General features: G+C 47.1%; 2 protein-coding genes across 8 annotated transcripts in view; one reads left to right on the top strand and one right to left on the bottom strand.

The window, feature by feature from the left end:
- RCAN2 (regulator of calcineurin 2) overlaps positions 1–8,940 on the top strand; it is a 145,732-nt gene extending 136,792 nt beyond the window's left edge. For all 5 annotated transcript variants that reach the window (XM_068280176.1, XM_068280177.1, XM_068280178.1 and 2 more), the window contains one exon: positions 2,732–8,940. In XM_068280176.1, the coding sequence (XP_068136277.1) occupies positions 2,732–2,892 (161 nt within the window). In that variant the 3' untranslated portion in view covers positions 2,893–8,940. The remainder of the gene's footprint in view (positions 1–2,731) is intronic.
- A 5,246-nt stretch (positions 8,941–14,186) lies between these two features.
- ENPP4 (ectonucleotide pyrophosphatase/phosphodiesterase 4) overlaps positions 14,187–23,994 on the bottom strand; it is a 40,687-nt gene continuing 30,879 nt past the window's right edge. For all 3 annotated transcript variants that reach the window (XM_068280175.1, XM_068280173.1, XM_068280174.1), the window contains exon 4: positions 14,187–22,278. In XM_068280175.1, the coding sequence (XP_068136276.1) occupies positions 21,914–22,278 (365 nt within the window). In that variant the 3' untranslated portion in view covers positions 14,187–21,913. The remainder of the gene's footprint in view (positions 22,279–23,994) is intronic.

Here is a 23,994-nt window from a genome sequence, read left to right as displayed (position 1 = left end):
GGACGTCCTGTCACAGGCTGCACAGGACGGATAGCGTCCTGTGCAGCCCCGATCACCAGGGGGCCAGGTAGGAGAGGGGGAAACGGAATTTCACCGCGGAGGGGGGCTTTGAGGTGCCCCCCCCCCTGCCAGCCACACGCAGGCAGGAGAGATCGTACCCCCCCCAGCACATCATCCCCCTAGTGGGGAAAAAAGGGGGGTGATCTGATCTCTCTGCCTGGTGTTTGATCTGTGCTGGGGGCTGTAGAGCCCACCCAGATCACTGGTCCTTAAGGGATGGTAAAGGGTGGGTCCTCAAGTGGTTAAGGAACCACTTGAGGACCCACCAAAAACCGGCCCATGCACTGATCGATTTTAGCCATCGATCGATTGAAAATCAGCTGATCGATTTGCAGTCGATTCCAATTGATTTTGATTGATTTGATCTATCTGACTGAAAGGAAAATCTAAGTCGATATGATGCTGGCAGCAGATCGATGGCCCATAGAGTTGCATTGGATCTAATGGTCCAATACTGCATTTAGATAGATTTCCTGTTCCTAGTGTGTGACACACATCAGATAGATTCCTGTCAGAAAATTGACTTGAAAGGCATCTGACAGAAATCTATATGATGGTCGAATCTGCAAATCTATAAGTGTATGGCCACCTTCAGTCCTTAAAATATTCATAAAATGACGCAGTCTTTGTGCATAGGGAGTAATGCAGTGATTTACCGCACCTCCGTTTTTATGAAAAACTTCCCGTAACAATGAAAAATACGACGGGGAATGCCGGTGACGTACTTCCTGTCCAGCACTGGACAATGGGCATTTGGGGGGGGTGGGGGACGGCGCGATGCATATGATCCTGGTGGCGCACTCTGCCACAGGGACATAGGTTTGTGGCTTTGTGCAATGGGGCGGGGCATCGCTACGCCCGTAAACGCACATTTCAAGTGTAAAACCGGCTTCAGTCTCCCTTCTGAAAGTGGCCTTGTAGGGGTTGCAAATCCTTGCCATCGAATAGCAAACATTTAGACAGAAAATTCCAGTCTAGGCTTGCTGCATGACACAGACTCCCCTTAGCCATTAGTAAAGCAGGAGCAGCGCCCCCTGCAGTGCGCCCAGCCTCTGTACACGCAGAGCAGTCTCCCTGCAGAGTCCTACGTGCCGCACTGACTGCCTGTGTGATAGAGAGGCAGCCAGCAGGACACGCTCCTCTCATTACCTCCCTGGGATCAGGCCGCGCTGCACGTAGCCTCAGCACAGTAAGTAGGAATGGGATATCTAATACTCTCGCCCTGCCAATTACATCGCTAATGGTTTTCGTGGAGCTGTCCAACAATTCAATTAGATCCGTTGTGGAGCCGGTGGCAGACCTGTTATCTATCGTTACATGATATTAAGATTTCAGCACGTTTCCCGCGTCAGAACATTGAGATAAAACACGCGGGCATCCTGTATTCCTGGGAATAAGTCAGCTCCTAATAACAAAGGCACCTGTTGTAAAAAGGCTTATGTGGCAGGTGTAACACATAGGAATGGGCAGTGAGGCGAAAATACAGGTAGTCCCCCCGTTAACAAACAAGGTAGGGACTGTGGGTTCGTTCTTAACCTGAATCTGTTCTGAAGTCGGAACGGTATTCCACTTCTGTCACCTTCTGATTCCACTTCTGTATCCTGTGTCTTCTCTATACCCCCTTGGCCTTCAGTGCCCTTCTTTGCCTCTAGTGTCCCCCTCTGCCGCTGCTGTGCCCCTCTATTTGCCTACTTTTATCCCCATTTGTGCTCCCTTCTGTCTCCTTTGTGTTCCCCTGTGCCTTATTGTGTCCACCTTGGGGGTGACAGGAGGACACTTGGGGGAGACAGGAGGAAACTTGGGGGAGACAGGAGGACACTTGGGGGAGACAGGAGGACACTTGGAGGAGACAGGAGGACACTTGGGGGAGAAAGGAGGACACTTGGAGGAGACAAGAGGACACTTGGAGGAGACAAGAGGACACTTGGGGGAGACAAGAGGACACTTGGGGGAGACAAGAGGACACTTGGGGGAGACAAGAGGACACTTGGGGGAGACAGGAGGACACTTGGAGGAGACAGGAGGACACTTGGGGGAGAAAGGAGGACACTTGGAGGAGAAAGGAGGACACTTGGGGGAGACAGTAGGACACTTGGGGGAGAAAGGAGGACACTTGGGGGAGAAAGGAGGACACTTGGGGGAGAAAGGAGGACACTTGGGGGAGAAAGGAGGACATTTGTAGGAGACAGGCGGACACTTGGGGGAGACAGGAGGACACTTGGGGGAGACATGGGGGATACAGGAGGAGATATGGGGACATAGGAGAACACCATTTGGGGGAGAACATGTACAAGATGCTCCTGAAATATGGACGCACCAGGTTTAGTTTATATTTTTCCCCTGGTTTTTGCCCTCTAAATCTAGGTGCGTCTTATATTCCAGAGCGTCTTATACAGCGAAAAATACGGTATATAATAATAAACTAGAAAATGGACCAATCAAATCCCACCACGATGGAATATGATTTTTTCGTTTTCAAGCTGCGGTAATGTGCCTACAAATGACTAAGTGATTGGATGACCAGCCTTGTACAATCTGCAAATCTTTACTGTTTTTTGTTCGATATCCCTTCGAGAACAGCCTCCAATAGTCACTTTGCGTTTATTTTCATATTTTTTGAATTATTTAATTACAAGCTCACTTTAACTTTGCTGTGTTTGATTTCCTGCAGGCCAGAAGTACGAGCTTCATGCAGGAACAGACTCCACCCCCAGCGTTGTGGTTCACGTGTGCGACAGCGACTTGGAGGACGAAGAAGATCCAAAGAATTCACCCAAACCTCGAATCATCCCCACGCGGCGTCCTGGCCCACCACCAACCAAGGCCAACTGACCTGCAACCTGGGGACAGTGTTACCAATCGCCCTCCATTACACAGATTTATATCGTTCTCTCCTTTAGGGAATAGTTCTCTTTTTTTTTTTTTTTTCCTAATTTTTATAGGAAGGCTGTTGCCACGCGGTAATGTTAGCGTGTGACTATATAAAAGATGTAGCCGAGGTGTCCCCTTCTCTAGACACACGAAGAATGTTGGCATCATGTCTGAAAGAAGAATTGTAGCAATCGGTTAAAGATAATCAAATTCTCCTACACGATGTCTCTTGTAGGTGAAACCACACTGCTGGCAAACATGTCACGTGATACATTTGTAAGGCTCTGATTTGTTGGCCACCATCACATGATCTTGTGTCACACCCACTTCCTGTCTTATGCTACACAATGCAGGAGAACTTGACATTTTCTGTCAATCATGTCCATTTCTCAATGCACCGTGGAAGACCAAATGGAAGATCGGCTGCCAGAAGCCACACAGACTGGATTAATCTGACCCTGAAGAAAACCTGAGCAATATAAATTGAACTAACATTGTTTGGCTGAAACATTGAAAAGGCCGCCTAACGTTGTGTAGGTCCCCCTTTTGCTGTCAAAACAGCTCTGGCCTATTGAGGCGTGGTCTACACAAGACCTCTGGTGGAGTCCTATGGTGCCTGGCACTGAGAGGTCACCAGCAAATCCTTCACATTCTGTACATTGAGATTGGGGCCTCCATGGTCTACACAAGACCTCTGGTGGTGTCCTATGGTGCCTGGCGCTGAGATGCCACCAGCAAATCCTTCACATTCTGTACATTGAGGTTGGGGCCTCTATGGTCTACACAAGACCTCTGGTAGTGTCCTATGGTGCCTGGCACTGAGATGCCACCAGCAAATCCTTCACATTCTGTACATTGAGGTTGGGGCCTCCATGGTCTACACAAGACCTCTGGTGGTGTCCTATGGTGCCTGGCACTGAGATGCCACCAGCAAATCCTTTAGATTCTGTAAATTTTGAGGTTAGGGCCTCCATGCATTGGACTTTTTTTTCAGTTTTGTTATATACTTGAACTGTGTTTTAAATAATGTGTCCGATCAGTGTATGAAGATAACATGCACAAACAGAGCAGTTTATGTTAGCTACAGTTAAAACTGCATGATCAAACCGTCCTTTCTAGCCTCCTGGTTGGTCCTTTAAAGTAAAGGTTGTCTTCACTGACAAAACAAAGTTCAGGAGCTCATTGCGCTCTCTGTGCCCACCAGCTTATAATGACATGCTTAGTTTATATTGCCCAAGTTTACTTCAAGGTAACTTAAAGGGGAACTTCAGTCTCAAGAAACATACTGTCATTAAGTTACATTAGTTATGTTAATTAAAATAGATAGGTAATATAATCTCTTACCCACCCTGTTTTAAAAGAACAGGCAAATGTTTGTGATTTCATGAGGCCAGCCATCTTTTTGGTTGAAAGGAGGTGACAGGGAGCATGAGACACAGTTCCAACTGTCCTGTGTCCTTATCACCCCTCACAGCTACGCGCGCTAGGCTTTAGATCTCAAATTCAAAATTTAAAGAAGCAACTTTGAGCCAAAACAGCAGAACGAAAACATCAGAAATCCCATCATGCTTTGCAAAGCATCAGGGGAAAAATGCCCAGGGAGATTTTTTTCATGGGCCGGAGTTTAGCTTCTGTGCAGCTAGAAACTAGGCTTGGGTAAGAAAAACAAATTTCTGATGCTGTGCAACTGTTAAACGCCAAGCCTTTTCAGTGCTGCTGAGTATATTTTTAGTCTGGAGGTTCACTTTAAACTTTGGTCACCTGAAATAGTCAAGATCAGCTTCTTCTGCTAATCCTCTGCTGCCCAAAAGAGATTCTGATCTAATCAAATTGTCTAGAAACAGCCAAACAAATCATTCTACCATTTTTTCGATTGGTTTAGAATAATTGTTCGGGCCTCTTTTCCACAGTTAGCTGAAGGCGGTGAATTCACTGCCCATTAGCTGCTCCGGTTCCCCCGGCCCGGCACTTTTGGGCACCGTGTACCATCTCCGCGTGTCGTGGTGGTACAAAAGCCTACCAATGGGCTGCATGTAATTGCTGAAAGGGGTACGTATTCGTATGTCGCCAGTGAGCTGGCCACAGGGTGAGCAGAATGATGGCTCACTCTGCTGGGGAATTGATGTCATGACTCCACCCCTCATGTCCATTTAATCTAATCTAGACAGACATCTGAAATAAGAATTATAGCAGACAGACAAGATAAGCTCCAGCAGTTTTCCTGTGTCTTTTCTCTCCTACACACTGTGAAAAGAGAAGTAATTTGATCCAGGCAGACAGCAGAGGAGGGAGGAGCAGGGGAGGGAACCAGGCTGAAGAGGTGGGCACAATGCCTTCAGTTTCAGGAGGAATAAGGAAGTGCTGCTTACACATATAAATGTGAGTCTGATCTATCCAATATGATGTACCAGATATAAACTTTATATGTTCATCTAGCTGTACACAGTGCTTAGACTACATATATGTATTGCCATTCAGACCTTTTTTTGACTGGAGGTGGTCTTTAAATACTATTCCCCTTTTGAGTCATCGCACCTTGGAGGGAAAAGTAATTAAGGGTCTGGCGATTCCAACGTAACCCGGAATTACCCTTACGCACCTCACAGACTATAGCATTATGGCTATAGCAGTGACTAGTTTTGGCGCTATGCTCCCAAGCCACCTGCTTCAGCAGAATGGGGCTTATAGGCAGGAGCCAACCTGCCCGACAAAAGAGCTGTCCAGCCGCCTGTGGAAAAAGGGCCTAAAGAAGATTGCATGGAAATCTGTGTGTGTGTGGCCAGCATTAGGTTTCTGGTCTACGAGCTCTGTTATACTCACAGCAGTCAATCACAACCCATCATGCTTTGCTCCAATTTCAGGGAACATTCTGTTATTTGCAACTCTCCCTCAGTGTTCAGCTTTTTAACCTGTTTATTGAATAAACCTGAATGTGGGTGAAATAATTCTTCTCTCAGACATGCTGGCCACCTCTATACTGCTGTTAAAAGAGAACCCCACTTAGAATACGAATCCCCAGTAACTATAGGCAGAGGCATCTCCTGTATTTATAGGGGGGCTTTGGCTGTGGGAGTTGCAAGTGAAGACAACAGCGCTAGATTATGACAAGGCAACATTCCAGAAACACAGGAAGTGGCTAATGTAGTTACCTCTGTGGTGTGCAAGTCATTTTAAAGAGAACCTGTTGTCACAAAACAAATGAACTTGTAATACCACTAGGTATTTGAAACAGTACCACTGGCAGCAGGGATGACCAGGGGGAGCAGCAACTGATGTGAATTATTTGTTAAAAGGAACCCGAGGTGAGAGTGTTATGGAGGCTGTCATGTTCCCTGGCAGTCCAGCTAATCTCTATGACTTCAGTAGTGTCTGAATCGCCCTCCTGAAACTGGCATGCGGCTAATCGTGTCAGATTTTTATCAGACACATCTGATCTGCATGCTTGTTCAGGGTCTATGGGTGAAGGCATTATGTTAAAGTGGACCTGAACGCTTGCACAGGACAGAAGGAAAACGTAGAAATGCCTCCTGTATGTATTTAGAGAGTTTAGCCTGTCTAATTCCCCCTCATCTGTGATTAATCACAACTGTTATTTGATCTCTCAGCTGTGTCAGCTGGCTGCGTCAGCAGAGCAGCTAATTTGTAAACACAGGATGTGAATGCTATATTTGCTTCCATGAAAGCAGGAAGTACACACACTGCAGATTTATTGCAGGATTTGTATCAGCTGTAACAAAATTGTTTTTCTGTAAAGGTTATTATGCTGTTGCTTATCTTTTAGAGCAGAGAGGAAGTTCTGAGTTCAAGTCCACTTTAACCACCCTGGCGTTCTGATAAGATCGCCAGGGAGGCTGCGGGAGGGTTTTTTTTTAATAAAAAAAAACTATTTCATGCAGCCAACTGACAGTTGGCTGCATGAAAGCCCACTAGAGGGCGCTCCGGAGGCGTTCTTCCGATCGCCTCCGGCGCCCAGAATAAACAAGGAAGGCCGCAATGAACGGCCTTCCTTGTTTTGCTTAGATCGTCGCCATAGCGACGAGCGGAGTGACGTCATGGACGTCAGCCGCCTCCGATCCAGCCTTTAGCGCTGGCCGGAACTTTTTGTTCCGGCTACGCTGGACTCAGGCGGCTGGGGGGACCCTCTTTCGCCGCTGCTCGCAGAGCGGCGGCGGTCAGGCAGCACACGCGGCTGGCAAAGTGCCGGCTGCGTGTGCTGCTCTTTATTTGAAGAAAATCGGCCCAGCAGGGCCTGAGCGGCAGCCTCCGGCGGTGATGGACGAGCTGAGCTCGTCCATACCGCCAGGCTGGTTAAAAACACACGAGGCAATTACCCATCCTAGTGACGGGATTGGACGATTATTTCCGTCATGATCGGTACATGTACACATGATACAACTTCCCATCAGATTACGGGTCGATCGGACAGGAAATTGAATTGTGTGTACCCAACATTAGAGGCAGAGGATCAGCAGGACAGCCAGGCAATGTGCATGGTTTAAAAGGAAATAAAAAATGTCAAACTCACCACAGGTTCCAGGACAACTGAAGCAAGAAGGATATAGAGGCTGTCATTTATTTCCTGTTAAGCAATACCAGTTGCCTGGCTGTCCTGCTGATCCTCTGCCTCTAATACTATTAGCCATAGCCCCTGAACAAGCATGCAGCAGATCAGGTGTTTCTGACATTACTGTCAGATCGGTACTTATCCGTTAGCCGGGTGCATCCTCTAGGTGGCGACAAAACTCCACCAGAGTTACATCTTTCCCTACTATCCATGGCGGCCTGGAGGGGAATCGTAATTAGCGCCACCTGCGCCCGGCTAATGGATAAGTACCGTCAGATCTGACAAGATTAGCTGCATGCTTGTTTCTCATGTGATTAAGACACTACTGCAGCCAAATAGATCAGCAGGAGAACAAGGCAACTGGTATTGTTTAAAAGAAAATAAATATGACAGCCTCCATATTCTTCTCACTTCAATTGCTCCTTAACAGACAATAGCAGGTACTACTACTGAAAGGAGCTGCAACTGTGAAATCAAGCCACATTGGAGGAGGGAGTTTACTCATGGATATTGTTTGAATTAATTCACTTACCCTTTAAAAGGAACTGAAGTGAGAGGTTATCCTCTGCCTCTAATACTTTTAGCCATAGACCCTGAACAAGCATGCAGCAGATCAGGTGTTTCTGACATTATTGTCACATATGAGATTAGCTGCATGCTTGTTTCCGGTGTGATTCAGACACTACTGCAGCCAAATAGATAAGCAGGATGCCAGGCAACTGTAAAATCACTGCTCACACTAAGAGCAATCACGATCAACGCTTTAAGCACTGTACCACGATCACTCCAGAATCGCGGCAAAATGCTGCATGTCACGCGTTTTGTGATCAGCATCAATCATGGCAGTGAGACCACTGCCATATACTTTCTATTGCGCTTGATTAGGTGACCGGGCAGAAGTGCCTAGGAGGTTTTTTGTCTTGTTTTTCATTTCCCCCCCCCCCCCCCTTCCCCTTCAGAAGACTTGACTGTGTTTTCTCCCATTTCACCATCACACTATCCTGCGGGAGCTCATATTCAGCTAGCGGCAGATCCTCGGCACAGCAGACTGGCCACCATGCACACGGTAGAGAATATCAATGCGGTGTCATTATTTGGAGCTGATACCAATTTCATGCTTACTTTATGCAAATCTATGCCACTTTAAATTGGACCAATCAAAAGCAGTAGCCGTTTTTGATTGGCCCAATTCCAAACTGCATAAATTTGCCCAACATTTTCATCCAGTGGAAATGCTTATCTCTGGCAGACGGCCACCGCTTGTTTCCACACTACAGATCACCATTATTTCACCGCAGCCCGACCACCAGAGAGATCGTTATTAGATCTGGAGAAGATGTGTTGAAACAAATGCATTTTTGTACATTTGTATAATCCCCAGAGTATGGTGTTTTGTATGAATAGTTACAATTTGAGTAGAAGAAATAAATTGTGATTATTTAGGAGTTTGGCTCTGCCTCCTTATTGTGACACCTACAGGAAGATACACAGGATGTTTTTATAATACTGGCAGGGTTGGAACTAGATTGTGCCAAGCCCCCGCCCCCCTCCCTCAAAGAGATTTGTTGGCCATCACCCTCTCCCCCCCCCCCTTCCCCCCCATCACTGCGGCCGAACTACGTGTTTAGTGAGCAGTACCTACCTACACTGAGGACCTCATACCTACCTACCTATACTGAGGACCCCATACCCACTCACCTACCTATACTGAGGACCTCATACCCACTCACCTACCTATACTGAGGACCCTATACCTACCTATACTGAGGACCCCATACCCACCTACCCATACTGAGGACCCCATACCCACCTACCCATACTGAGGACCTCATACCCACCTACCTATACTGAAGGCCCCTATACCTATCTACCTATATTGAGAACCCCATACCTACCTACCTATACTGAGGACCTCATACCCACCTACCTATACTGAGGACCTCATACCCACCTACCTATACTGAGGACCCCATACCCACTCACCTACCTACCTATACTGAGGACCCCATACCCACTCACCTACCTACCTATACTGAGGACCCCATACCCACTCACCTACCTATACTGAGGACCTCATACCCACCCACCTACACTGAGGACCCCATACCCACCTACCTATACTGAGGACCTCATACCCACCTACCTATACTGAGGTCCCCATACCTACCTACTTGTACTGAGGACCTCATACCTACCCACCTATACTGAAGGCCCCTATACCTACCTATACTGAGGACCTCATACCCACCTACCTATACTGAGGACCTCATACCCACCTACCTATACTGAGGACCCCATACCCACCTACCTATACTGGAGAACCCCATACCCACCTACCTATATTGAAGGCCCCATACCTACCCACCTACCTATACTGAGGACCCCATACCTACCTATACTGAAAGCTCCTATACCTACTACCTACAATGAACATACCTATACCTACCTACCTATACTGAAGACCCCTATACCTAGCTATATATACTGAAGGCATCTATACCTACCTACCTATACTGAGGACCCCATACCTACCTACCTATACTGAAGGCCCCCATACCCACCTACCTATACTGAGGACCCCATACCCACCTACCTATACTGAGGACCTCATACCCACCTACCTATACTGAGGACCCCATACCTACCTACTTGTACTGAGGACCTCATACCTACCCACCTATACTGAAGGCCCCTATACCTACCTACCTATACTCAGGACCCCATACCTACCTATACTGAGGACCCCATACCCACCTACCTATACTGGAGGACCCCATACCTACCCACCTATACTGAAGGCCCCTATACCTACCCACCTATACTGAAGGCCCCTATACCTACCCACCTATACTCAGGACCCCATACCTACCTATACTGAGGACCCCATACCCACCTACCTATACTGAAGGCCCCATACCTACCTACCTATACTGAAGGCTCCTATACCCATTTACCTATACTGAAGGCCCCATACCCACCTACCTATATTGAAGGCCCCATACCCACCTACCTATATTGAAGGCCCCATACCTACCCACCTACCTATACTGAAGGCCCCATACCCACCTACCTATACTGAGGACCCCATACCCACCCACCTACCTACCTATACTGAGGACCCCATACCTACCCACCTATACTGAAGGCCCCTATACCTACCCACCTATACTCAGGACCCCATACCTACCTATACTGAGGACCCCATACCCACCTACCTATACTGGAGGACCCCATACCCACCTACCTATACTGGAGAACCCCATACCCACCTACCTATACTGAGGACCCCATACCTACCTACCGATACTGAGGACCCCATACCCATCTACCTATACTGAGGACCCCATACCTACCTACCTACCGGTCCCAGGCTGGGTCAGCATCACCACCAGCAAGCCCAGTATAACCGCCAGCCCAGTACAGCACACAGGCCAGCCAGCTGAAAACAAGACAGAAGCCAAGTGAGGGGCTTATTTATGTTATCCCATGATGCTGGTGGTTGTAGAGGCCATTGTTATGCCCCTGAATACAAATGCTTCTGTAAAATAAATCTGAAATAATCTGTCAGATCAGACATTTGGATTGAATGACACAAGTAAGAACCCTTTCACACGGGCAGTTGAACTGTGTGCTCAGTGAAGTTACCAAGCAGCAGAGAGCAGTTACCAGGCCTCACGCTCGCCGATCACCCCACTGCACGCTCCTGCTGATCGAGCCAGTCTCTTGTTGCGGTAGCCCCCTCGCTCTGCTGTCGCTATGACAGCAGAGTTCCCTGAGATGGTCAGGAGTCGAATTCATTGGCTCTTGACCCTGTGATCACTGTGAGCCATCCCATTGCCTCACATTGATCACAGGGTCAGGAGCCAATGAAATAGACTCCTGACCATCTCAGGGAGCTCTGCTGTCATACCGACGGCAGAGCGAGGGGGCTACATCAATGGGACAGCAGCGTGAACAGAGGGTCAGTGCAGTGTGACATCGGTAAGCACCATTTATTCAAACCAGCAGGCTCTGGTCCTTAAAGTGAACCAGAGACGAAGCACCCTCATGTATTTTACCGTATAGATCAGTGGGAACATTAGAGAAAACACCTACCCTGCTCTCTGTTTCATTCTGCACTGCACAGCTTGCTTCTAATCAGCCCTGATAAAATCCCCGACTGAGCATTCAGTCTGGCTTTGTTATAATGACTCACCTATGATTCCTGAGCAGAGCCAGCAGGGGGCAGGCTTGGACTTGAAAAGATACCAGAGAACACAGACTGAGCTATAAATATCCCTGACCAAAGCCAGACTGAATGCTCAGTCGGGGATTTTATCAGGGTTGATAAGAAGCAAGCTGAGCAGTGAAGAATGGAACAGAGAGCATGGTAGGCGTTTTCTCTAATGTTCCCACTGATATATATGGTAAAATACATGAGGATGCTTCTTCTCTGGTTCTCTTTAAAGTGGACCTGAACTCTTGTACAGGACAGAAGGAAAACAGAAATGCACCCTGTATGTATTTAGAGAGTTTAGCCTGTCTAATTCCCCCTTATTTGTGACTACTCACAAGTTGTAATTTGATCTCTCCCCTGTGACAGCTGACTGGCACGGCAGATTGTTAACCAGCTCACAGTGCTCTGTCATCATACAGACGGCGGAGCAGGTGGGCTGAGGAAACGGGTGTGTAGTTTACAGCGGTAGCAGCGATGGGTCAGAAGATGGTTTTTGGTGCCAGTGGTCTCTGGTCCTTAATGGGCCAGAGACCACTGGTACTGAAGTGGCTAATCATTTAGGCTAAGTTCACAGTGGGGCGCTGTGTTGCACATCCTGCAAAAGCAAGATTGCAACAGAGGGGAAAAGTAGCACTGCGCATTTTAGATGTGGTGCAATGCATTCAGTGAAGCATACAGTGCATGCTTCACTGCAAAAGTCAAAGCCATACTCTATCCCTCCTAATATTTGCATAACCATAACAGATACCTTTCACCATCTGTAATGAATCCAGGATCCCACCTCCAATTCTTCCAGAGGCTGATGATTGCACCAGTACCATAGGCCTGCTGGTAACGTTGTGTCCACGTGAAACAGATCCTACTACCTTATCCTCGTCTGGAGCCCCAAATACAAAATCACCCACCTGCAATGTAACATGCATATAGTGCAGTGAAAATGAATGTATACTATGGGAGTCCAATACAAGTCTGACATCTAGTGGTTAAAAAATGAATTGCACTACAAGGAAAAAAAAAATGAAGCATATCTGCTAACTGAAAAAGAACAGCGCCCAGTAAGCACAAAATTATCCAAAATTCAGCAACAGGATTTTTCTTCTTTTCTTGAATAAATCTGCCCATAAAGGGAGGTTCATAATGGAGTGTGCCATTGAGAGGGAGGGGGAGTTGGGGTGAGCATCACTACTAACCTATGGGGTGCTGCTCCTCTGGCCCCCGACCCGTACGGGATTGGCCATCTAAACGGTCCCGCTGCGTCTGCTGAATTTGAATTTTGTAAATCCAGACACTGGCCTCAATTCACTAAGCTTATCTCCTGTCTTTAGTAACGTTACTAGAGTGATCACCACGGTGATGAGGCATGTCGTATTCAGGAAACATTGTACCTCAGGCAAACCTAAAGTTAACTCTTCTGTCTTTAAGTTAATTCTTCAATCCTTAAAATAACTCCAGAGTTAAAGACAGACTGTTTATTAACTATGTGACAATAACTACAGAGGAGGTAACTTATGGAATAAAGAGATAAGATAACTCTCTCACTGTGTGGTGGTAAGTTTTCTTTTGCCTTATCTCAAGCATGATCTTAGTGAATTAAGGCCAGTGTCTTGTGTGCTGAAATGCATAGTGGGAGATGTAGTCCGTGGATGAGAGCATCCCCAGACTACATCTCCCAGCATGCATTGGGGTGTGCACGCGACACTACCTGGAAATACAAAATTCAGTGGAGGCGGCCGGTCCATTGAGAAAATGGTGGACTCCATAGAGGCGGCGGGCTAGATGGGCCGTACCCTGTAGATAAGTAGTGTGGCTCACCACTGTGTCCCCCCTTTCCTTAAATTCCCACCTGCCCCAGTGTCCTCCACTGACAGCCCCATTACCACAGCCTCCACCATATTGCACCAGGTGTGTGTGTGATGTCACAGATCTGATCAGAGACTGACCTGTCTCATGGTCGATCTGCTAGATGTATGGGCACCTGAATACTGGCAAGATGTTCCACACTCACAGGCAGGTCCGGATATACATCACTGGAGCCTATAGGCACAGATGTCCTGGCACCCTAGACTCTGCCCTCCACGAGCCTACAAACACCCGCCAAACCGCACCACAAGTGTGCTGGCTGGTCCAGCTGTCACCCCTCTCTTACTTCCCTTGCCTGTTACCGCCAGAGCTAACATTGGTATTAATAAGCTAGAGTTCACCCCAAGTATTGGGTAGCTAGAGGTGCCCCTGACTGAAAGGAGATCTGGTCAGTGGAATGCAGAGAGCTGTGTGAGTAACCTCTCATTTACACTTCGCTCGGGACTCTGCATAGGGAAGAAGGGAGGGAGGGACTTGGGGAGAGGACTGAGCCACCTTTCCATCACCAGACGCCTATAGGCACGTGCCTTCAGTGCCTTATGGTAAATCCAGCCCTGCACACAGGCCAATACATTCACACCACTAAGACAGTTTAATAAATACAACACACAAACAACAGATCAAATAATTTATTACAAAAAAATATAATACATCAGCAGATTTAGGAAAATAGGACATTTTTACTATGTTGTTTCTACTAATAAAGCTATTAAACGGTCATTTTATACAATTTCCGGTAAAGAGAAAATTACAGAAATGAAAAACACACACAATAACAATCTACACCCAGAACAGTGCAATTCCCAAACACCAGATTACACACCCCAAAATCAGTACTACCGTTATGTCACAATGCTGCTTCTACAGTCCCTGGAGTGGAGGCACAATAATTACAGGTAACGCGGACCTGAACTCTGCACAGGACAGAAGGGAAACACAGAGAAATGCACCCTGTGTGTATTTAGCCCGTCTAATTTCCCTTCATCTGTGACTAATCACAACTGTAATTTGATCGCTCAGCTGTGTCAGATAACTGCCTCGGCAGAACAGTTCATTTATAAACACTGGATGTTAACCCTATGTCTGCTTCCATGAAAGAAGGAAGTAGACACACTGCAGATTCATTGTAGGATTTATAGCAGCTGTAACACAGAAAGTATGTTTTTTCTTTAAAGGTTATTACGATGTTGCTTATCTTTTAGGGCAGAGACGAACTTCTGAGTTCAGGTCCGCTTTATAATTAAGCTCCATAAATGGCGTCCTCTTGTGGTGACTTGTGTTCATTGCAAGTCCAGAGGCAACACTCCAATAAACAGCGCCTCCAACCCGCACAAACGGGATGGTATCGCCCTCCACATGCCTATTCTGAAATCGCATTTCTCTGCCTCTTATTTGCTGTACCAGTGATAGGTCCACAGACAAAGGTGAAGAGGGAGAGAAAAATACACTCCCACACAGATGTTTTTCTGAATGTGCAGAGATCGAACAACTGTGGCTCTAATGCACCGGAATAAAAGAATGGTTAAAATAATGACGTTCTATTTAACTTATTGAGGAGTGAGGTGGGGATAAGAGGTAAGAAAATCAGTGAAACTGTCCACAAAACATTTAAGTAAACTTGCCACGTCCTTCACTATAATAAAGAAACACAGCTCTGCACTGCATACAGTATACGCATTATAGATGTGCTCCTTATTTCATTTTAGCTGCCAGTGTTCAGGCATTTGTAGATAACTAACCAATCAGCTTCTATTTTCTAAAGTTAAAGGGAACCTAAATTGAGAAGGATATGGATTCTTCCTTTTAAATAATACCAGTTGCCTGAATCACCTGCTGATCCTATGTGTCTAATACTTTCAGCCATAGCCCCTCAACAAGCATGCAGATCAGGTGCTCTGACTGAAGTCAGACTGGATTAGCTGCATGCTTGTTTCAGGTGTGTGATACAGCCACTATTGCAGCCAAAGAGATCAGCAGGACAGCCAGGCAACTGGTATTGTTTAGAAGGAATCAACCATATCCCGCTCAGTTAAGGTTCCCTTTAAAGGCTACCTCCAGTATAAAAGACAGAGTCTGTCATGTTAGGCTCTCAGGAGGGGGGTTACTTACTTATCTGATCGGCTATAATTCTTACACAAGTGACGTTCCACCCCCCTCCTGAGCAATACAGTCACGACTACGTTTCCGAAGTCTTCCAAAACCTCCGCCTGCTCCGCTGCGGCCCGCCTCCTGCTTGGCAGCCACCAATTAGGCTGTAGTTATGAAGATGGGGGTGGCCAGAGTCTAGATCTGAAAAAACCTGCCACACCCGCATTTCCAAGAGGGGGCGGAGCACTCACCTGACTGATTGAATTACAGCAGATTAGGTAAGTGCCTAACCCTGCATTATTAGTTTGACACGACAGGCTCTCTCTATTCTACTGGAGGTACTCTTTAAAGATCCGTTGCATTTCTGGCTCTGTGCTTTCATTGGTCGCTCAACTATCATGTGACTCTCCTCACAGCTACAGGTGGTCAGCAACTTTCCCTCACCTCAGTCATGTGTTAGGTTTGCCTTCATGTCTATCCTAATTGCTGCGATACACACGATTAGCGGGGCGGCTGACGGAAGCTTTGTCTTATTTCTCTACACAGACCAATCACTAACCTAAGCCACCGGACAGTTGTACTGGCAAATAACTTCCACAGAGGGCAGCAGAGGCCCAACGACCAGAACACAATACCCGATCCATCCTCAGGGCTAGGCTAGGAGATAGCACTCACTTCACACTATTCATAACTATAACCGCTGATCATGGAATTCGACTGATAAACCTAGGGCTGTAAAGTATTGACTCTCGGAGAGCCTCTTTAGGAACACAGCAAGACTATGGAAAACCCCTCATCTGCAAGACAGATACATACCGATGGAGGCTGTCTCCATTAATATAAATCAAACCACCACTTTCTTAAAACAACCAGATTTGATTTTGTAAATCGCCATTCGTAAAATGTACCATTTCCTGTATAAATGAATGGAGTGAATATAGCCTCCCTCCACTACAACCCCCCCCCCCCCCAAAAAAAAATAAAATAAATAAAAATAAAGAAATAGAGGGAAACACATTTAGCATCTCCCAGCCTGGACCTCTGCAGGTCACCCATGTTATGACATTGGCCAGGATTTTGAAACGGTGTGTGGTGAATGCTGCCTTGCACACACGTTCTAATGGTTTCCTGAGGCAAGGAAGAGGTTTTGCAGTAGTCACTCTCTGACCCTTCCACAGAGGATCCTGGGATGCCAGCAGAGCCAGCCTGCCCTTCTCTCTTCTAGTGCTCTTTAGAGTTTGAGCATAGTTGGGTCAATGGGAAGGGTCTACAGCTGGAAAGAAGAGAGCCAGGATATGGATTTTCTTTCCCGCCCCCCACCCTCTCCCTACTGCAGTTGGTCTGACACGTCAACACAGTGGTCTGGCCTAAGGACACTCCACCTACCTCCCATCTTCTGCAGCACTTTACAGAGTATATAGTCAAGTCACTAGCTGTCCCTCAGAGGAGCTCACAATACAATCCCTGACATATAGTCATATGTCCATCGTAGTCTAGGGCCAACTGAGGGGGAAGCTAATTAACCTATTTTTATGGTTTTGTGATGTAGGAAAAAACTGGAGTGCTGTGAAACATAATCGCAACCGCATTCCCAAGGAGGGGGGGGGGGGGGGGGTCTGGGGGTAACCTGTGTCCCAATTAAGTCGGATCAGGTAAGTTTTTAAGTCTGAGGCCCCTCTGATCCACCATCATTAAGACAGAGTCATGTTAGTCCTTGTCCTTTTTTTTACCAGAGGTGACCTCTGTAGGACAACAATTTGGTTGCTTACACAGTAGGGCGAGTACACAAGGTATATTTTATTGTCTATAGTGCATAATACAGGCCGACGGGACAAAGTTCTTGTCCAGTCCTAGCAGCTACCTATGCTGGCGCATCCAACAGAGCGGCACATAGATGCACAGAAAGTGTACCACCAAAACACAGTTGCGTATAAACAATACATTCTTATAAAACTAGTACCGCTGAAGCCCTAATATAGGCATATTTCTTGCCCTTCACAGAATTAAATTCAATTATGAAATATAAATTTGCTTCTCTTTTTGCAAAAAAAACGAAAACAAATATATCTGTTCAGCCCCCTTTTGGTGACAACTTGCAGCTCCTCCCCTTCCTGCTTTGCCTCTGATGCCCACGATTATACAAATGTATGCATCCTGAAGATAGAGCAATCAAATGCGGCAGCTATGGCATTCAACTGATCAATTTTTGAGCTAAATACGTTTGCATTAAATCAGAATCAACTCAGAATTATTTGTTTCTCACTGACCATCCCTCCCCAGCAGTGTCAAGTCTGGTTAATTTGTGAGGCGGGAGAAACTATAAGAAGATGCAACTCTTTTAGAAGTGACAACAAATGGATAGGTTTCCAGGGAGGTGTAGTGATGACAGTGCCAACCAATAGAAAGGTTGCCAGTCACCAGGGAGGTGTGGCCATGGTAAAGGCAAACAATGCACAGATTGCCAGTTATATGGGAGGTGTGGCTGTGCCAGTGACAACTAACAGATAGGATGCCAGTTACTAGGGAGGTGTGGCTGTGCCAGTGACAACTAACAGATAGGATGCCAGTTACTAGGGAGGTGTGGCTGTGCCAGTGACAACTAAAGGAGACATTATCAGTCACTAAGGAGGCAGCGCTATGCCAGTGACAACTAATGGATAGGTTGCCAGTCACTAAGGAGGCAGGACTATGCCAGTGACAACTAACGGATAGGTTGCCAGTCACTAAGGAGGCAGGACTATGCCAGTGACAACTAACGGATAGGTTGCCAGTCACTAAGGAGGCAAGACTATGCCAGTGACAACGGATAGGTTGCCAGTTACTAGGGAGGCATGGCTGTGCCAGTGACAACTAACGGAGACATTGTCAGTCACTAAGGAGGCAGGGCTATGCCAGTGAAAACTAACAGATAGGTTGCCAGTTACTAGGGAGGCATGGCTGTGCCAGTGACAACTAACATATAAGGTTGCCAGTTACTAGGGAGGAATGGCAGAGCCAGTGACAGCTAACAGAGTTTGTCAGTTGCTATGGAGGGGTGGCTTTGCCATTGACAATTAATGGATAGGTTGCCAGTTACTAGGGAGGTGTGGTTACAGCAGTGCCAACCATTGGATAGGTTGCCAGTTACTAGGGAGGCGTTTCCCTAGAAACTGGCAACCTATCCATTAGTTATCACGAGCACAACCATGTCTCCTTAGTAACTGGCAACTAATAAATTGGTTGTAAAAACCAATGGATAATTTGGATAATGTGGCTTTAGCAGTGACAAGCAATGGATAGGTTGCCAGTTACTAGGGAGGTGTGGCTCTCATTTACAACCAATGGATGAGCTTCCAGTCACTAGGGAGGCGTGGCTGTAGCAGCGATAGCAGCTGGCATCACAATCCTCACTGCAGAGGGCGGTGAAAGCAGAAAAAGAGGCTGCAAATGTTTACACTTAACACTTGTAGACAAAATTAAAATTCTTATATTTACTGTATATTACACTTTTTTTAATAATCCTATTTTTATGAAAAAAATATACACAAACCAGAGCTATAAAAAGACTACGTCCATCCAAAAGTGAGTCAGCAGAGGACGCAGGCTGGTAGGCGGAGACAATAAGAGCGTCTAAAACTAAGCCCCTCCCACACACAGAACATTGCTCTTACTGCTGCACACTCCTGAGATTCTACATTTCAGAGAAAGCAGGAAGACTTGTTGGGAGACCAGGCTGCTTCAGTGCCATAACCCCAAGAGGTATTCAATAAAGACAAACTGCGACATACATCAACTGCTGATAATGTAACTTTTGGATGGAAATAACCGTAGAACGGGAAACGTACAGTTATTTTTCTATTTTGCTAATTAGGTTTAGCACTAAACAAATGTAGATTATTTAACCTCTTCTGGAAGTAGCTAGCTGAAGTCTAGATGTTTGTGGCCAGGGCATAGATGTCAATGATCCCGTCGCTCTCACCTATCCAGCAATGCTGCAGCCTGCTTGCTGTACCATCATAGTGACAGCAGAACTCTGTATTCAGGCCACAAGGCGATTTCATTGGCTCCTGACCCTGTGATCACTGTGAGCCAATCACAGTAATTACAGAGGGAAAGGACAGCTCTGGCCCTTAAAGGGACACTTAGGCCAGGTATAAAAAATCAGTTTTACTTTCCTGGGGCTTCTACCAGCCGTCCTGTGCCCTCGCAGTCACTCACAGAGCCTCTGGTCCCCCGCTGGAAGCTAGTTTCATTTTCGCTGACAGGACCAACAGGCCTGGCCACACGTATTTTTCTTTGCTTTCCCGTCCGCAAGTGTCCTGCGCCTGTGCAGCATGCTATTGAGGACAGGAACATGAAGAAGGATATGCATGGCCTGGCCTGCGCAGGTGCAGAAAGCCTGCCGACTCCCTGTCAGCAAAAACAAAACTAGCTGGCGGCGGGGGACCGGAGGCTCCGTGAGTGACGGCGAGGGCACGGGACTGATGTTTTATTCCTGGCTTAAGAGTCCCTTTAAGAGGTTAACAATTTAATTTATGTTTTGGTTTTTTTTTAAATCAGAAAAATACGAAATATAACAGATGAAAATGCTGGTCTGACTGGCAAGCTTTACACATACTAAAAAGTTCCTGGTTCACTGCTGTGTAGTAAAGAGAAGACCGGCTACATACTGAACAATGGGGCTGAAAGCCTCAGTTAAGGCACATTTCTATGTACACTTCTACATTTACTAAAACGGCATTTTAATGTAAACAAGCTTATAAACGTTTTAGTACAAAAACATGGTAGTAAAAAAAAAAAAAAAAAAAAAAAAAAAAAAAACACGACCTGCTGTACCAGTTTCTAGACCTTCATCTCCTTCTCAGTGACTTACAGCTGCCCGTTTACACTAGATCAGTCTGAACCACACCCGTTTAGTCACATGGACATGGCGGTGTTAGCTTAAGTTCAGCCTCTGTGCTGAGTGACAGCCTATCATAACTCATCTCTAGTGGGGAGGTGGAGCTTCATAATAAGGGAAGCAGTGAGGTTCCTGAGGAAGAGGGGAGGATATAAGAATTGGTAAGGAGGCATTTTGAGATTCCTTAGAAGATATATATATATATATATATATATATATATATATATATATATATATATATATATATATATATATATATATATATATATATATACATACACAAACGTGTCGTGATAAGGGTCTTCTGTAATGGTAGGAACTGCTGCAGTAAACCAAGGCACTTGCACTGCTTTCACTACTTTACCAGCCAGACCAGCAGGTGGCGCTAGTAGCAACAGAAACTTGGTGGGTAACATACTTTCTATGGGTTCCCACTAATATACATTTATATGGTTCTAAACCCAGTAAGTAAAACGAATATATTCTAAAATACTCTACGTTCCCTTTGGAGACAGCCTGTGATGTACACACTCGTAGAGTATTACGGCATATCAGCTGTCAAGGAGGATCCAATTATTTGTACTATGCTGCCTACAGTTGTGTACATGACAGGTTTCCTGTAGTTGCAGTGTTTAAGGCCATATATATCTATAGATAGTGCTCAAAGTGCGTATTTTCTTCTCCTATTCTGTGCTTAAAGGGTACCTGTGACTTTAGAAAAGGCAAAAGTTACTCACCTTAGCAGAAGGAAGCCTCTGGATAACCCAGAGCAAGGCTGTCCAACTGGTGGCCTGGAGACCGAATGTGGCCCTGGGGACAAACTCACTTGCACAAACTATTTTTTGTGTCAGGCCACCTTCTCTGGGAGGCTTACCTTCGGTTTGCACTTGGCTCCGCCCCTGAAGCCAGGACATTGATGCAATGCCCCATCCAGCTGAAAAATCCAGTGCTAGACACACCCCCGTCCATGAGGTTGGACAGTTCTGACCCAGAGTCTTCCCCCATCCCCCTTCACCTCAGCGTTACAGCACTGGGACCCTCTGAACCACATCGACAGGGGCTTGTTGACAGAGCAGGTTCACAGTGTGCAAGCAGCTAGCGACTGCGCAGTCGCACAACACGGAGCCACTGGGCTTGCTGAGTATGAGTGGCTTTATGCTACAGTGCAGGCGTGAGCCGTCCTGTGGCTATGCAGTGAGGCCGCACCACTCGTTCACCGACAGGAGCTGCGATCTGTCAGAGGTTTCCAGTGAGAGGCGTGGTCTGGAGGATGTAGGAAGACTCTGGAGGATCTGGAGGCTTCCCTTTACTGAGGTAAGTATGGTATGTGACTTTTCCCTTTTTTGAAATCACAGGTTTGCTTTAGATTTCTGTATCACCCGATTAAAGGATCGTCGTCTTCTTGGAACTGCAGTCGAGTGAAGGGCCGGGCAGTGGACGGCATCTTCTTCCTCATCATGATAACGATACAAGTCAGTGTGGTGAGCACCATGATGGCTCCCATGACGATACCAATGGCTTCTGGGAGCTGGATGCACCACTGGTCGGACAGCATGCACTTGACGCTGGTCAGCGTCCCGTTGTTGGGTTCCGGCTTCAGTTTGAGAATGTGACACATCATGGGGTAGATGTCCACGCTGTTTATGCTGTTCACCTTATAGTTCTTCTGGAATGCCGGACCATGGGCGGCCAGCAAAGGGTGCATGCTGGGAAGAAGGTTGTCGTAGCCATGATTTCCCACTGCAATACACAAGGAAAGACCTACATCAATATTTGAAAATAAGTTTAAAGAGTACCTTCAGCATACAAAGGCAGAGCCTGTCATGCCAGGCCCGGTCTGAAAGAAAACCACTCCGACTTCCGTCAGTCGGAGCCAGTCTACACAGGAGAAGTGCGCTCTTTGCATATCTCCCCATCTCTCCAGCAACTTCTCTTATGTCAGACTGGCTCCAACTGACGGTGCGGGAACCCAGTACCGGAGCAGCAGACATCGGAGGACAGCGGGGTGGGAGCGATCCAAGTGGATGGGGCTTGAGGAAGCACCAGCTATGTATAAATCTTTTTGGTATAGTGAGCTCTGGTACACTTTAATGGTGCAGGATCGGGGGGGGGACTGGTCTCAAGGTTAGGGCCGGTTCACACAGATGCTTGTCGGCTTTTACCGCCAAGCATCCAGGACTCGTTGGTTAAATGCTCCCATTCAGTTAACATCCCGCGATTACCGGCGATCCCAATTTTCCCTGTCGTTTCAGGCGACCCTAGAAGCCTCATGTGGCTTCTAGGGTCACCTAGCCGCCATGTCTTGCGACAGAATGCAGACGATCGCCATAGCGCCGCCCCCTGAACGAAACGTCACAGGACAAGGTGGCTTTCAGCCACCTTCGACACATGCCATCCGTGTGAACCAGCCCTTAATTATGTACCTCATCCAACGTAATTGGGACACAGGTGACGCCCCCCCCATAGGGAAAGCAGTTGCGGCCATTCTTCTAAAGTCTGCCAAAGCTCTTTGGAAACCTCTGTCTGTATTGCCACGACCTGCCCTCAGCTCAGCAGCCACCAACTAGGCCGCAGCTCCCGAGCTGGAGGCAGGTACCGGCAAGGCAGAGCATCAGCAGGAATTTGAAAGGACCAGCCACAGACGCAATTCTGTGAGGGAGGGGGGGAGGCGGAGTGATCACCTGCCTGAATGAAATACGGGCTGATCTGCTAAATATTTAACCCTGAGACAACCCCCAGTCCTGCAGCATTAACCACTTAAGGATCGGGCTGTTTCGCTCAGATCTGTGCTGCGTGGGCTCTCCAGCCCGCAGCACAGATCATGTTAAAGGCAGGGCGATCAGACTCCCCCCCCCCCCCCTTTTTTTCCCCACTAGGGGGATGACCTGCTGGGGGGGACTGATCGCCGCTGCTCCGTGTGGCCGAGCCCAGATCCCTCTGGATCTGGGCGCCACAGAACGGCGATCCATCCTGTACCGCCTCCAATAGGCATTAGCCTATCAGACGGCGGCAATCCCCGGCCAATCAGAGGCCGGGGATCGCCGATCTCCTTTACGGCACTGCTGCGCAGCAACGCCGTATTGATGTAAACAGCGGGGATTTCTTCCCCGCGTGTTTACAGTTAGCCTGCGAGCCGCGATCGGAAGCTCGCAGGCAATTCACGGAGACACCCTCTGTGAACTGACATGAAACGGCCGTTTCTGTGTAATACCACTAACGACCAGGCGCCGCCTATCGGCGTTAGCTGGTCATTAAGTGGTTAAGACTGAGCCTGTCTGTGTTTTAAGATTGAGGCTGATGAAAAGAGAATAGCAAATTGCAAAAAAAGAAATATTTCCATACTAAAAGTCACATTTGCAGTGCGGCTGTATTGCATTTTTGGCGCAAGACGGTCCTTAACCACTTCACTTTCCCCTTAAGATTCCTGACAATTTGGGCATTTTGGTTGTGCCACTA

The sequence above is a fragment of the Hyperolius riggenbachi genome, chromosome 4 (genome assembly GCF_040937935.1).
Source record: "Hyperolius riggenbachi isolate aHypRig1 chromosome 4, aHypRig1.pri, whole genome shotgun sequence".
Classification (NCBI taxonomy): domain Eukaryota; kingdom Metazoa; phylum Chordata; class Amphibia; order Anura; family Hyperoliidae; genus Hyperolius; species Hyperolius riggenbachi.
Note: the sequence above shows the minus strand (reverse complement) of the source record. Positions and strands in the feature narration are given on the sequence as shown.